This window comes from Diuraphis noxia, unplaced genomic scaffold, assembly GCF_037042655.1.
Source record: "Diuraphis noxia isolate RWA-SAM2 unplaced genomic scaffold, SU_Dnox_SAM2 contig0003, whole genome shotgun sequence".
In the NCBI taxonomy this organism is placed as follows: Eukaryota; Metazoa; Arthropoda; class Insecta; order Hemiptera; family Aphididae; genus Diuraphis; species Diuraphis noxia.
This window is the reverse complement of record NW_028301713.1, coordinates 20587011-20604441: the sequence shown is the minus strand read 5'-3', so window position 1 is coordinate 20604441 and position 17431 is coordinate 20587011. Positions and strand designations below refer to the sequence as shown.

Sequence of the window (17431 nt, the reverse complement as noted above, 5' to 3'; positions counted from 1 at the left end):
ATCGGTAGGTACGTAACACGAAGTTAAGATGTGCGTAATTCGGTAACCACGTGCGTATAAATATTATGAATGATTTTTTACATCGACGAAACTCGCATTTAACGTGGCACCGACGAGAAAGAATTTGCTCGTTTTCGTAGTCTGTATTTTTCATCCGACATCGATAATTCTAAAGATAATATGCTCTGGGTTATCACGAACGTGATTGAACAGGAACTATAACAAAAGAAGACGAAGAAGGTAGGACAATATGATAATTTAATAATTATCTTATTACAAGTAGGTAGGCTTCCTATTTAATCGTCATTGCACATAATATCATATCAATAATACATAATACATTATATATGGTGCGAGTATAATGTAGTAAAAAATTCGATTAAACAGCGGCTCGTTGGGTCAACATATTTTATACTTGCCTAATATTATATATTATTATTAATCAAATATTTTTATTCATTGATAATGATATAGGTACACACGTCACACATAACATACGGTTATTTCTTATACCACTTGATAGTTATACGCACATAAGAAATTGGAAGTATCGCTGGACGTCACACGGCCAAACGTTCTCTAAAGGTACATCTAGATAAAAAAAACTAATACTAATTATAATACTAATTGATACTCATTTAACTAAAAACACTTGTTTTCTCATACATTTTTGTGTTTTTTTTTTATAAAGTTTCCATCAAAACAGTATTGATATAACGTTAAATTTTTAAAATATAATCCAATCTGTTGCCATTTCTTATTAGATATATGTGTAATGATGTGTAGGGTTTTGACACATTACATCAACATTAAAAATAAATAACATTTTATTCTTAAAAAAACAGAATTGTACAATTTAATTTAATATAGACAATTTATACTTAAAATACTAAAAATGTAACAAAAAAATTTCTTTTACTAATGCCCTAGTTGTTGATGTACTTTGATCAATAAAAAAAAACATAAATAAATAAAATATTCTCTTCTCGGCAATTAAATTATAAACTTAGGTCATCCTTAAACAAAATACTCATTAAATCTTAAAGAATGATTGAAAAATAAAACTTTTTTGTAAAAATTTAGAGTACCTACCATTATATTTTTAATGATTTATTGTATCAAACATGTCCAATTTATTAGGGATAATATAGATGTACCCGACTGCAAGAAAAATATATATGAATTCATCACCAATTATGAGTATTAATACACACGCGAAAGCAAAATTCGCGATTTTCAACAGACTATATTGATTCATAATATTACATGACGCCTAGTTTTGGAAAAATACAAAATACGCGAGGGCTATTAAGACATATATTATGTGCTTAATTTTATTATATAGCAATAATTCAATATAATATTATATATATAATACAATTTACACTACGTATATATATAGCAGAGCTTGGTGTGAGCGAGCAATTGAAACGAATATTATTATTATTATTACTATACATCGTATGATTATAATTGTGTACGACGCGTTTTTTCTCGAGCAAAGAAAGGCGTTAGAAATCATTCTTTTCGGCGACAGCACAACCGACCTCGCATATTATATATCATAATATTACCCGTATACATATATATATTATTATATTATATGCAAACTCGTTCGGCTGCTATAAATTACAATATAATTATAACTACATATTATTATTATTAAGAGACTCGCGAACCTCTAGAGTTTTCGTGGTTGCGTTTGAAAGAGGTGCATATTTTGCGCACACACGCGAAATTTAAATCTTACAAATAAATCTAGTCTACAGCAACGATTTAATTCACCACTCACTATATTATAAGTATAATAATAATAATTATTCCAATTATGGGACGCGAAAACGATTAGTGAAAAATATTATAATATTATATTTCTCACCTGGGCTTTGTCACACCCTTCAGCCGGTGTTCCTCCTCTGATGGTGCGTTCGGGTCGATCTGAATCATTTTTTCGTACATGTCCTATAAACATAGCGACACACGCACAAGCATACATTTTCAATAATAATAATAATAATAATAATAGTAATGTTTTATATTATTAAGAATGATAATATGCGAGAAATAAATAGGTAGTATACCTATCGAGTAATTATTTTATCGAATAACACTCGTTATTAATTTCCAAAACGAAATATTATATTAAGAGGACGCTACACCCGCATGTGTTGTCTCCGTCTTACAAGAACGTAACATTGCAAAAACTGTTTCGCGCGGGAAAGAACCGAAAAGGCTACAGTCATAACTAAGAAACGAAATTCTCACCACAGATAAAAGGGAATCTCGACTGTGCAACGTTGTTTTTATTTTTTTGATATTAGAACTGAAATAAAAGTTATTCGATTTTGAAAAACGCAAAATTAATGAATTTTGAAACAATAAGAACTTTTTTTCTATTTGTGATATCGAAAAATTGAAAACAACGTTGCACAGTCGAGATTCCCTTTTATCTGTGGTGAAAATTTCGTTTCTTAGTTATAACTGTAGCCTTCTCGGTTCTTTCCCGTGCGAAACAGTTTTTGCAATGTTACGCACTTGTAAGACGGAGACAACACATGCGGGTGTAGCGTCCTCTTAAACACAATATTTTTAGTCGTTTAATATTTTTATCATTCTCATTTTTCAATAGGTTTTCGGTGTACTTTGCGGTGTATAAAATTTGATTTTCGAATGAGTATATCATGAGTTTTATAAATATTTAACGACCACTGAACTCTTCCAAAATATGATTTTTATAACGAAAAACTCAAAATAAAAATGTTTATAGGAATATAAATATTAAAATGCGTATTGTCATTAAAAAAAAGTAAAGAACTTGAAAAAATAGTAAAGGTGAAAAATAATAAAAATACGATCTGTTTTAAGACAACCTAAAATTTAAGAAAAAATATTTTTCAAAACGTTGTTTTAGTTATTGAAATATTAAGACGTGCTCTTCGATAAAAGAATCACCAGCAGCTGGTAAAAAATAATATTGCATAGAGTCGCTTGTGCTCACTTTTCTCAATTTGGGTTTCTCTTTGGCTTTCGCCAGTTCTTCTTCTAGATATGTCCTGACACCGATTTTGCAGTCCATGACGCACGGCGAAGTGAAGTCACCCAACAAGTCTTCTAGCTGAAGATATACTGCGGTGTGGGAGTCACGGAAAAAATAAATCTCTAATATAATATATTATCATCATATATATCGATACATATTATGATACATCGAGACACGTAAATCGCGAGTGTTACCTATAGTAAAAGTTACATACATCATTATAAGTATAAGTAATTGTTGCACATATTTTATCAGCACTTCTTGGTTCATATATATTTATACCTATAGAGCGCGTATTATTTATATTAAGTTTGTAAGAGGATTTATGACGGGGACTACTGCGGACGATTGTCGAACGTTCTATGCGGGCCGTCTAATTATGACGCAGGTACATGAAGTTAGGATTCCGATTTCATCAATAGGCTCCAATATATAATAAAACCTGCTCCAAGTCGGTGTCATTTTTTGCAACGCTGATAATAAAAAAAAAAAATAATTATAAGTTTTTTATGGTGTCACAGATTAACACTGGAATGCAACGTATACGTCGTCTAATAGGTTTGCATATTGTAATAATATTTTATAGAATCGTCATTTTTTAAATATTATATAAACGCGAACGTACACGGAAAACCCACACTCATGACGTGTATTTCGATCCTCTCGAAATTCTGGATTTCGTCGTCACCGCAGTGCGTATAATAGGTACAACGTTTGAAAATTACTGTTCTTTGACCACGTGAAAATATACAATTACGAATTTGCATTATTATTATTGTAAGAAATCTCCGTCACAAACCGACTAATGCAATCAATAAATAATTTTTATGTTTTTTTGGCGCGCTGTTATGTTTCTATATATACATCTACAGTTAATATTTATTTTAAAAAATGACATATAGGTAATATTATAGAGCCGTTCAAAGACATTCGACGCCAGTTATTCAAAATCTGATTTATTGAATTTTTAAATATATACACAAGAACAAATTTTCAAATTCCTGATTTGTACTACTTAAGGAGTTTTTTGTGGAGATTCGAACCTCTGTTTTTCAACAATAACCTCCCTCGAGGTAATAATAGTGACTGCTTTGAGCTTAATTATAATATATAGATGATATAAATCACATTATAACTACCATATAAATTGATCGTCACCAGGTTTGTCCATACTTCATGAAATGCTATATGCGATTCGTTAGATTGGTCAAGTGATCGAGGTCTATTTGAATAGGCATTTGAAACGGACACAAAACGCGAAAAAATACTGGAAATTTACTCAGATTTGATTGCTTTGACGCACATATCATGTGTATTAGATCTAGTGGACTTAGACCTACAGATAAAAACTACTCCAATAACCTGGTATATGATAATATCAAAGTTTAATTAAAATAAATGCGAACTCTGAGGTGATTAAATGCAAATGCTGGTGTGCTTGGACACTCAGACGCTTCCACGCTTTATAAATATAAGCTGTTTTTGTTAATTCGAGTGTTGCACAAAAACAAATTGTCCAATTGAAATCGCCCGTCAAGGCCACCCTGAGAGGTAAATATAATACAGAAGTTATTACATATAGTTAGTATTTAAAATACGTAGAAAATTAGCTTAAAAATAATAGACGAAATTACTACAAAATGTAATAACAATATATAACATATAGGCCACGAGACGGACATATTGTATTCATGACGATATTTTTTGTACGGATGATGATAGGTACCATGTAAAAATACCTTATTGTGTATACTGTACTAAAATGTATAAAAAAGAGTTGAGTTTTCGCGAAAAACTATTACCTGAAATTCCGAGAAGTCATAGATATAACGTCAAAAATCAGAATATGACATCGTGTGAGAAGACACATCCATAAAACGTAGTGTAGGTAGGTACTTTATATTTTCTGCAATGCATGGAAAACAATAAATCATTGATATGTTTAAATTGGCAAAAGGCTTTAAGCGTTCGTAATTTGAAGTAATATTATTACAAATTTCCATCAATTTTATCTTTAAATATTGATTCTAATGCCTTATTAGTATAATACAATAGCGTAAACAAAATTAAAATGAGTGAAATTTAATCATAATTGGTATGTGATTTAAAAATGATATGTACAAATGACGTAGCGTAATTTATCATTCATATCATGAAATTTTTTTCAGAGAAATCAAACTGGAATTAGAATTCAATTTTAATTTTTCAAACTCTATTGGTTATTTTTGGACCAAATTAGGCGTGAATATAGGTTCATGTGCATATTTTCAAATCGTCGATTTAATTTAAAAATGAATAATGATCTATATTCTATATAGGTAGTCATACAGGAAACCCGTCCGACCCATAAAATCTACATGCTAAGACAAGGTATCATATTAAGAAACATAGATTGAAAATCGACCTAGGCGATAAATCATATTTTATTATTGCGACAACGTCACCGTCTTGTTGCGCATCCTTATCGTGTCGAGCTGGGCGCGGATTTGGGCGCGACACGGCCATCAAACCGAGCGCACGGAAGAACAAACGTATTTCATCGGAATATTAATGCCAACAATTAATAATGATAATTATTCACAACCGCTACTGTTTTATAAAACAACAATTTAAGTCAATTTTACATTAAACAGAGTATAGGTCATGGACTTGCGATGGAGCTGACAGTAGTGCTTGATGTGTATAACATTCGCAGGTTTGTGTGTGCGTGTGGACGTAAAATACTCAGCCTAGTGGAGGTTGCCGGGCTCAACGCTTGTTGTATATAGTGTATAGCGTATAATACATAATATGTCTATAATATATATTTTAGTTTGGTTTGAAAACGTTTGACTAGATAATAATAATAATAATAATAATAATAATAATAATAATAATAATGATAATAACAAAATGTAATTTAAAAAGAATAATATTATACATCATAACACTATACATCCATTAGGTACGATCGGGTTACAACAATACGCTTATTGTATTTGATCTCGACGTGCGTAATAATAATAATATGCATTGGTATCTCCTTAGACCGGGGGCTCGGGAATTGTATAGAAGAACTCATTAGTGAATTGAATGTACATTCTTAAAAAAATGAAAACGCTCGAATACATAATATCATTGTTATACGCAATGTGAAATAAGTTAACTGAAAAATTAAAAACTCAAATTTTATTTTTATCGTAATAAAATAACGTAATTAGTAATTATTATATAATATTATAATATTCGTACCTACTTGAATTATTACTATGAGTGAGTACAAAACAAATTTGCTTTTTAATTGAGCACTGATAACTTTTTCGAGATTTTGCGAAAATAATGCATATACTTATTAATAGGTACGCTATACTATATTCAATAGTTGATTTATTGAATTCGGAAAAGGATACGGTCTCCGTCGTCGGTGGTCAAGTGACCCTTGTATTCGGGAACGTATGGTCTCAGCACGTCCTTCATCAGCACTTGGAAGCACAACTGTTCCTTGGGACAGAGTTTCTTGAGGATCGTACCAGGTTCCGGACCGGCTTTGAAATTACCTGTAGAAACGATAAAAAAACAAAAAAACACGTTATTCATATTATTATATTCATTATATATACGTATAAAGGTATGGTATTCATAAAATATTTCAACATGATATTATGAACTAGAATTAATTTTAATTCCTTCCTAACCTAAAATTCTGTTTTTATTTCTCGCATTACCCTTTTTATCAGTTAACACAGTTTTATAACTGTATCGTTATCTGATTAAAGTTTAAAATTCGAAATATTTAAAAAGTCCAAGAAAAAAATCAAGATTGCAGAGTTCGTGAAAACTAAAGTTCGATTCATACCTTGTAAAATTAGTCGTCGAAAAAATATCACTTACATACTTATAACTACGTGTAGGAATAGATCATTTGAGCGTAGCAAATTCCTCGTGTGGAATTAAATAGAAAATGTCAATCAACGATTAATGTACCTATACCTATAACTGATGTGTTGTACCATACAATTACAATAATAACGATTTTCGAACACGATCGCTGCGGTGCACCTTCGTACCGATTAGTAATGCGATACGCGCAACTATAGGATATAATAAAATATTATATTCTATTCCAAAACGATATATGTAATATGTATATGACGATTTATTGTACGTCACAATCGAGTGACTTTCCGTACTTATGCGTACCTATGACGTATGTTTGTGTTTTGTCTTACAGGCGTTTGATGCGTTATTATTTAACACATTGACGATAGGCTAAGCCGATGAGCGATGAATATGCCTAAACCTATCTATACTACACATAGTGACTTGTGTGTATATACAAGATGTAATAGAAAGACCTGACAAAAATTGTTAATATTATAATAATATAATAAGTAAATAATTTAAGAAATATACTCATGTCAGCAAATTCTCAAAAATCATAGTTTTTTAAAAGTTCTAAATTAATTTTATCGCAAAAATTACTATTCTAAAAAATAAGCTATTTGACTTACATAAATCATTTTACCATCAAAATTGTTTTTATAATCAGATTCACAAATATAGGCTATTTTTAGTTAATCCAAACTTTTTTTTTATTTTCAGTACTAAATAATAAAAAAAAAAATGTAACATGTAGCACTGGGGTTACTTAATGAACAAAAACAATAAATAAATAAATAAAAAATATTTAACAAAAATTATTCCATAAGTCAGTTCTATCAACTGTTACATCTTGTATTATAATATATGTATATATTAGGTACGATTTGGCCAAACGTGAATAATAACGGTAATATATCGGTAAATAAAAAGGCATTTAAAAGTATAAAAATCTAATCTCAACCAAACATGCACGATGATCGAAAAAGAATGGATAATTGAAATGATGAAACAAAACAAAAATATGTTTCAGAATTTCTCGCAATTCCTAAGACATTACAATAAGTCCACGTTAAATGAATAACTGTATAATATAGACATCAAAAAACGCTCTTATATTTTAGGCTTTTAGCTGAAGAGGTATACTTCAGATGAGCATTAATTTATAAATATAATATTCTCCCCAACAATTATTTACTTGTGATACGAGGCACAAAACGCATATATGTTATAAGGACGTATATTTTATTATGACACACGATATCATACGTGGTGAATGAATGGCGATAATCGTTTAAGCACATCTGACATTTTGTATGAACATTACACGAATGATTAAAAACAAACATTTATACTTTAAACATGCCGGCCTCGATTACAACGACTGTGAATAATAATGACAATCTTACGTAAATATAATAAAATAAAAAACAATAAAACATACAATACACCTACAAATAATATTACTATATACACTATAACTATATAAATTAACAAGTTTTAAATTGTAAAACAGAGAAGCTTTCCCTTGTAAGACAACTCCGATTAGCAGACATACTATTTGGAACAACTGCATATTTTACCATTCTGAATTTAGATAATTTTGATTTTAAAAAAAGTCGATTTCGCTACAGCGATCAACAGGTATTTGATAGTAGAACATCTCTTTTCTAAGAATGATTACCTAGTCTTACTCTGGTTTCAGTTGCAGTGATAAGTATAATATAACTATAAATCATAATATTACGAACTTGCTTAATTAATATTAATTTCAGATGTTACGGTTCATTGTACAACGCTCATTTGCCATGCAAGTAAACCTGACTAGTGTACGTGTACCTATGTAAACATAATATTATATGATAATAATATTTTAACTGCTTATGCATATTGTGTAGATAAAAGACAAAAAAGAGTCAGCCGCTCACGATAGTGCAGATGTGCCGGGATCCCCCCCCCCCACCAATCCAAAATCCTAATTACGCCACTGCTAATACAGACATGTGTTTATTATAGCTATATTACCTAAAACTTATTCCAGAAGTAAACACGAACTCCGAAAGTCGAAATACAGAAGCTGTTTAACTATAAATAGAAGCAGAGCTCTCAAGTCATATTGATAGGATACGGATTTCAATGATATTTTAATATAAGATCATTTCTATATGTATAGCTATCCAAAATTATAGATTTAAATGGGTCATCAATTAGTGTTAACTAACGTTGTGAACGGTAGTGATACCTTAGTTTTTTTACAATTTCTACATTATGTTTGTATTTCTATTTTTGTCATTGTTATATCATTGAAAGACTCATATACGTATAATATTTATTGTTTATCCATAACTCTATAAGAAAACGTTCAAAAGAAAAAATATTTTGTATTTTACAGATTAGCAATTTAACGAACATTTTCCTAACCTTACGTATTTTATGACAGCAACATACTTATTGCCTTGGTAATCAGATTACACTATGGCACCATCAAAATCGTGAAAGTATCACATCGAATCAATATTGATGGTTTTTCGTCATAAGGTTTCTGATCACGGCAAAAATAATCTATAATATAAAGGTAAGTCGGTTTTTACATACATATCATACATGTCATATCTTTTAGACTAAAGACTTTCCTATATTATGGCTATATCCTAAAAAAGATCCTAAATATGCCTAAACACTAAATATAATTATTAACGACCAACTATATAAAAATATATATCCATACGTTCGTTTTACGGGTCCGGTCAAGTTAGTAAACATTATTAAAACGACATACGTTGAATAATGTAGGTAATTTGTCATTCGTCATCAATCGTACAATTATCAAACTACTCAAAGAAAGAAACATTCATTACCTATAAGGCTATAACAACTGTCTTAAAATCAATTGATAAAATATTTCTTAGATTTTTTCTCTATTATAGCGGAAATAGGTAAATGCGATACATCAACCACTAATCTGACAAAATATAATAATAATCTTATTTTAGATTCTGAGCGGAGCGATGAATGAATTGATTTTATCATGATGTGTGTTTTTATTTTAGATTCTGAGCGGAGTGATGAATGTATTGATTTTACCAAATTATTTTAAGGTAGAAATTCATAAAAAATGTTCTTTTTAAATCTAAGATTTGAAAATTTAATACAAGATTCCTTACAAGTTTGTCAATCTTCATCACAAATAAAAATTCCACCGGAAATTCAAATTTAATTTTTATGAGCATTTGAAATTTAAATTTTTACAACATTGGATTTCCACTGGATTTCACATTTAGTGATTTTCTTATTTTGGTGTAACTCTAAAAGTCTAAAACAAATGACCGCAGATATTTGAAATTTTCACTGAATGTTTATATAGATATTTTCTATATTTGATAAAATTTTCAAAATATTTAGATTTGTTTTGAGCTGTTTACTGACATTTAATTTTTCAATTTTTCAACTTTTTTAGTTTTTTTTTTCTATAAATATCGATACAAATGTATTTGTTCGGTAGAAAAACTTGAAAATTTAATACAAGGCTTCTTACACATTTTAACAATAGCAGTTGAAAAATAAAATAAATTCATGGTCACAATTTTTTTTTACAAGGATTCAAAGTTTGAATTTTCACAACATACGTAAAAATCAAGAAAATTCCTAAATTATTTTATGCTAGAAATTCATAAAAAATGTTCCTTTTATATCTAAGATTTTAAAATTTAATACATGGCTCCTATCATATTTTTACAATAGCAATTAAAAAATAAAAGAAATGCGTAGTCACAATTTTTTTTTACAAGCATTCAAAGTTTGAATTTTGACAACATATGTAAAAATCACGAAAATCACGAAAATTCGCAAATTATTTCAAACTAGAAATTCATAAAAAATTTTCTTTTTAAATCTAAGGTTTGAAAATTTTTAATAATTTATAATATATCCTAGACAGAAAAACCTTCTTTGATCAGAATCGTTTTTCGTATACAATGATATAATATCATTGGATTCAAATTTAATTCCATCCATTACAGTCACCCATTTGTAACCTATACTGTTCAGCAGAGCGACATCCCCGACTTACCCGCCTTTTTTCAATTGATATATTATGGAAATTGGTATCGAATTACCGGCGTATAAAAAAACTATTGATCAATCTATAGACGGTTTGTAAAAAAAAAAATAGGTATAATATCTATTCAATGTTGGCTAATTATTCGCATGTGCAACGTTTCAGGGCATTTTTGAATTTTAATATTATAGTATAATATATAATATACAGTTATATTATATTAAAATAGATGTCTCTATATTATATAGATTATAGGTACGTGGATTTCAAAATCAAAATCAAATCACTATTGTTTGCGTTTACTCTCTCACTGACGTATAAAATATGTAAGAAATCAATTAAATATATAAATATATAAATTATATTATATATTTAATTGATAGATATTCGTCTTATTCTTTATCCCACTTTTTAAACAAGGCATCGCAAAGTGTCTCCGCGCGACAGTGTGTTTTCGCAATAAATTGATTTGACATTGAGTACTACGTTATACGTATATCTATAATGTATATAATATATTATACAAACGAACGCAAACAAACTAAGTGAAGAAAAATATTGCCAACACTTTAATAATAATAACACATTTGTTACGTTTACGCAGTGTTTAAAACCTATATCAGGCTCGTTAAACATACGCGCATCATGCATATATATAACTATGTGCCAATATTAGGTATACTCTGCATATATTACGCATTAAACATATCATATAATATAATATTTCCTTTAATGGTTAGCACGGTATAGATAGTGATATTGCTCAAGGGTGAGCAAATTAGTGAAAACAATTAACTCGAGTCCAGCTGTTAAGTGAACAAGTTCGTCAAGTTGGCAAATTATACTCGTACGTTCGACTAACAAGTTTAAACATAAAATATCCTAGTTCGCTTAGTTTAAAAAAAAATAACTTAATTTTGTAAAAAGCGGGTGGACCCCAGATTAAGAGTATTTTATGCCCAACTATATTCATACTTTAATATTATTTTGTCAAGAAACATAAAAATGTATAGCAATATTGATTATGTACTTATATACATTATTTATTAGTATCCAAATTTGACTACCTCATCAAATACTTCACGCTCCATCGCGAGTTCACAATAAATTATTATTTCATGGTAACTATTTTAAAAAAATGACCAAGAAAAGGGGTTTGTGATCTTTCCCTCTCCACGATTTTATCATAGCACACTATGCGCCTATTTTACCAGACAATATTTTGAGTATGCTGTAAACATATATAAAATAAGATCAAATACTTTGTTCCTAGAAAATAACATTGAAAAGTGAGACTAGTCGAACCTTGCACGACCATTGTGCGCGACAATGAGTATTCACAATAAATGAATTGTCATATACTCTTAATCCTTAACATCATAATATAATATGTATATAGTATGGAGTGGCAGAGGATAGTCTTAGGATTGAAATGCTAGAGGAACTTTGAATACAATTTGTGGGTTGGTAGATTCAGGTCTTTGTGGAGATTTTTGTTGGTTACATACCAAAGGTTCTGTTATAACCAGAGGTTATTAAAATGAGGCTACGATTGCAGGGTTTTGATGTTTGAAGGTTTTGCTAAAGAGTGAGTAAATTTAAAGATTTTCAATTTCTTAACATTTAAAATTTGAAACAATTTGAATTTAATAAGGTTCATTATGATAAGTTATTGGGAAAAATCCAATGAAATATACATCCGCTATATAAGTAAACGTTACAGTTCATAGTTCAATTTCAATTTACAATATAAATGGCATAAATTTCAACTGTTACTAATTCTTAAATTTACGCTTATGAGTTCGTAAATTTAAGAATTAATAACAGTTGAAATTCACTTATTTTTTATCTGTACATTTAACTATTAACCACTAACTAATATTATCGGTTACACTTATGGTAAATATACATTTATAAGTTAGACAATTTAAGAATTAGTAACAGTTGAAATTTACTAAATTTTAACTTGTATATTATTTAACTATTAACCGCTAACTAATATGAAATTACAAGTCACGTATGTTGGTAAATAATATCAACCCGTAATAATAGATAAATTTACAAATCATAAAGATAAGTAAATTTCAACTATGACCTACTAATAATTTTACACATCAAATAGGTTAATACATTTTAACTTCACAATGATTGTAATTTTAAACACATGGTTTAGTTATTAATGTGTATTGCCACACATTTTGTGTAAATTTACACAAATAATTAATAACAGTGATATATAGGGATACAATATTATGTTGATGTATGTTTTAGCACGTATAATAGCCATTATTACATAGGTAGTGTCACGAGAAGCAAAAATATTATACTGAAGCAACTTAGTATTTTATTCAGCAACGTCGCAGTGCGTATATAGAAGAGTCCCGCTGCTGTCACATATGGGGTTCGACAGTAGTGTCAGTGTGTGATGGTCGTACGCGAAGAGTGAACAATTACGGCTATCACATGGACCATAATGGAGTAGTATTTTATGTTTGTTTTAATGTAATACAAGTGTTTACGACTATAAATAATTGTGTTAAGCTTTCTTACAACCTTTTGCATACGTTTACAACTTTACAACTTTACAATAACGCTGGGGCATAGAATTTTCATTATAATAATTAGGTTTCAGAACTTTAAGGCGCTGTGCTATAAATATCATCATAAGGTCTAAAAGGAACGGACGTAAAACGGTTAATGCGTATGCCGTCGTATACTTCAACCTAAGTTACAACAAAGCTGGCCCAATTAAATTTAGAATCATAGTCATTAGCGTTTAGTGTCCGAGGGTAAAAGCATGCTTCTTACTAGTTTATGTGTAGGTAGTCAAATTGGAAATAAATAGTGGATAATTATAGAATCATTGAAGTGCTATAATTTGAAACGCTTATATATTATTTGTGTTAAAATACTACGTATTATCTCAATGAATCTGCAGTTGTAGTCCAAAAGTCAATTAAATTTTATAAACTTGTAATATGGTTTTTAGAACCATTTAGACAATATTATAGAAGTAAATTAAGAAAATAATTTTATTTCAGTTATTAGACTATTAGTTATAGGTACACAAATACACAAAAAGCGGGTAAGCCGTGGATGTCGCTCTGTTGTACAGTAGGTTACTGTATAACGGATGGAATTAAATTTGAATCCAATGATACTATATGTATAAATCATGGTATACGAAAAACGGTTCTGAGCGGAGACGGTTTATCTGTCTATAGGATATATGAAATATATATGAAAAATTAAAATGTCAGTAAACAGCTCAATCATATATAGAAAATGCCTATATAAATATTCAGTGAACATTTCAAGTATCTGCGGTCATTTGATTAAGAATTACATCAAAATAAGAAAATCACTAAATGTGAAATCCAGTGGAAATCCAATGTTGTAAAAATTTAAATTTCCAATGCTCATAAAAATTTAATTTGAATTTCCGGTGGACTTTTTATTTGTGATAAAGATTGAAAAACTTGTAAGGAATCCTGTATTAAATTTTCAAATCTTAGATATAAAAGGAAACTTTTTTATGAATTTCTAGCTTAAAATAATTTGTGAATTTTCGTGATTTTTACGTATTTTGTCAAAATTCAAACTTTGAATGCTTATAAAAAAGAATTTTGACTATGAATTTATTTTATTTTTTAACTGCTATTGTAACAATATGTTGAGAGCCTTTTATTAAATTTTCAAGCTTTTCTGCCTAACAAATAAATTTTTATCAATATTAATTTAAAAAAAATTAATAATTATCGAAAATTTCAAATGCCTATGAATAGTTCAACTTAAGTCGAAAATTTTTTGCATGGTGGATAAAATATACTTATATAAACATTGGGTGAAAATTGCATGTATCTATGGTCATTTGTTTTAAAGTTACATCAAAAACCAAAATCGATTTTGTCAAAAACTGATTGTGCGTAAAATTTCCCGTTTTTCCTTTTCAAATTTTAGTTTGTTTATCCCGATTATTTAAAAAAAAATATTGAGAATTTTTTACTTTTGACCCCCCCCCCCTAAGTATCAACTAGATCCACTTTCTGATCGAACAAGGTACCGAAGTCAAAAATCGAAGCACTTTTACTGCCCCAGTGATGACTTGATGACAGACACGAAAAAAACACACACATCAATCATTGCATTCATCGCTCCGCTCAGAATCTAGCATTATAACCTATGACGTGCTATAATATAGTATTATACTTATATCAAATTATGGTTAGTGTAATACATAACTAAGATTGTAGTTTAGAACAAGTCGCATAAAATAATTATATTATTGTTGACGAGCAAAAATCATAATGCGTCGAGTAGAAATAATAATATTGTTATATAAAAATGTGGCACATAATATGAATATTAACTATAAAATTATTAACGTCGTGAATTTATTTTTTATCAATATTTGATCGGAATAGGTCCTAACGTGTTGGATACATACGCACGTAACAATATAATACTTATATGTTGTCAGCAGGCGCTTTTCCTAACCTTACAAAAAACGTAATGAATTAAACTGCCGACCTTGACTTATTGTTATTTTTTCTAATTGTTACATTTTATTTTTAGGAGGTTAAATGCACACGATATCAATATTAATTTATAGAGCGATAAAATGATGATATAGTATTACGTGTGAATCAAATAATAATTACTAATAAATAACATTATGATCATTACGAATAATTAATATGATCTCACGAAGGTATAATATTTTTATTATCGTGTTAGCCTATATGCAAAATACACCGCAGCGTTGTTATAATAGATTTCTATCGGAAATCAAATAAATCCAATGTTTGAGATTTCAAAATTTTTAACACGCTCTCCAGTGCATAACGACTGAACATGGTAGTAACATTCGGTAGATATTATTAATTAATATTATACTCTCTTAAGCGTACAAATATAAGTGAAAAAAAACCAAACCATATATAGCCGTTTATCTGAAAAACGTATCTCTAATAGTAAATGCTGTTAATTAAAAAACTAAATAATCATAATAATTCTAATGAAGTTTTAAAACAGCGGACAAAGAATTTGTTTTTCACACTAACCTTAACTAATACCGTGCCCAATACGTCTATTATATATACAACGCGTGAATAATTAAAAACAACAATGCAATGTTCGAGATTTTGTCTTAATGCAGGCAATACTAACTCCGTGGCAACTGTTCGAAATATTATTCTTTTTCGTTCAAATCGATTCCATAAAATAATATTTTAAGAAGGTTTTTCAGTAGACAATTACCTATTTTTGTTTTTTTAATTGTCATCGGTAATTTAAAATCAACTTGTTCGAAATCATAATAGATGTACGCATATATTTAATATTAAAATAATGACTATAATAATGTCACTATTATCGTTTAAATGCGTGTTATAAAAATAAATAACGTGGACTGTTCAAATAAAAAAAAACCTTCTACGTAAGTGAGATCCTGTATTCAGAATGAATCATCCATTATGTCCACTCCTGAGTTATAATTTAATAATTTTTTGATAGACCTAGGAATATCTACATAGCTATTAACTTAAAAACCATCATATTTTAAAATAAGCTTTGGTTTTTTACACCGTTTACGGATTGACCGATATACAAACATATTTATTTTTTTAACAGCCCTTTTTAACTGTAAATTTATTACGACATGATTGTCGCTGCCATTTTGAAATATATAAATTCAAATTCAATCGAGTAGTTTTTGAGTTATCCAATGAAATAGGATGTTAGACATAGTGAACATTACACTCTGATGTGAATCACAGACCCTAATTACTATACCCTTATTTACAAGATTACCATAAAATACTATGCAAGGGTAGAGGAATGACGTAACGATAAACGATATCCTAGTCGGCAGTAACAAAAAAAAAAAAACAATTTTAAATGTGAATTTTTCCAGACGGGAGCTTAAAAATATTATGAGGTATTTTAAGTATAGAAAATAATATATAGGAGACGAATTCAATGATTTCACATACTATCGATAGTCCCTTATTACTATTACAGGATCGTGTATACCTACATAATTTAAACTTTATATTTACTATATACGTGAGCGAGTTGGATCGTGTGTGGTTTTTAAACAATTAACAATGATCATGTTGCATTAGGGAATTTATACGCGTAATTATTATTTTGTTCGGTCGTACCTCTGTATTGATATATTATATGCGTATTTAATTTACGTGGTTATTATTGTGATTCGTTTGTTGTTCTAAAGTCCATTCGAGAAAGTAAATAATACCATTATATTATACGCCATATCGCATAGGTAGGTATCTACTGTGTATAGAAATCGTTTTAATTTTTTAAATACCGATATCGGTAGTTAATAATTAAATACATATACATATATATATATATATATATATATATGTAATATGCGTGTTGAAGAAAACTCTTTTGTTTATTTTTCGTACAATTTCGTTATTTCGTTAGTAAAAAACTGAGTATTAAGAAAA

General features: G+C 29.0%; 1 protein-coding gene across 1 annotated transcript in view; it reads right to left on the bottom strand.

The window, feature by feature from the left end:
* Positions 1-17431, bottom strand: part of IP3K2 (Inositol 1,4,5-triphosphate kinase 2) — a 260945-nt gene that overhangs the window by 10723 nt on the left and 232791 nt on the right. Inside the window, exons 4-6 of the mRNA XM_089221869.1 lie at positions 6430-6576; positions 2999-3126; positions 1880-1962 (exon numbers count right to left, since the gene is read on the bottom strand). Of these exons, the coding sequence (XP_089077995.1) occupies positions 1880-1962; positions 2999-3126; positions 6430-6576 (358 nt within the window). The remainder of the gene's footprint in view (positions 1-1879; positions 1963-2998; positions 3127-6429; positions 6577-17431) is intronic.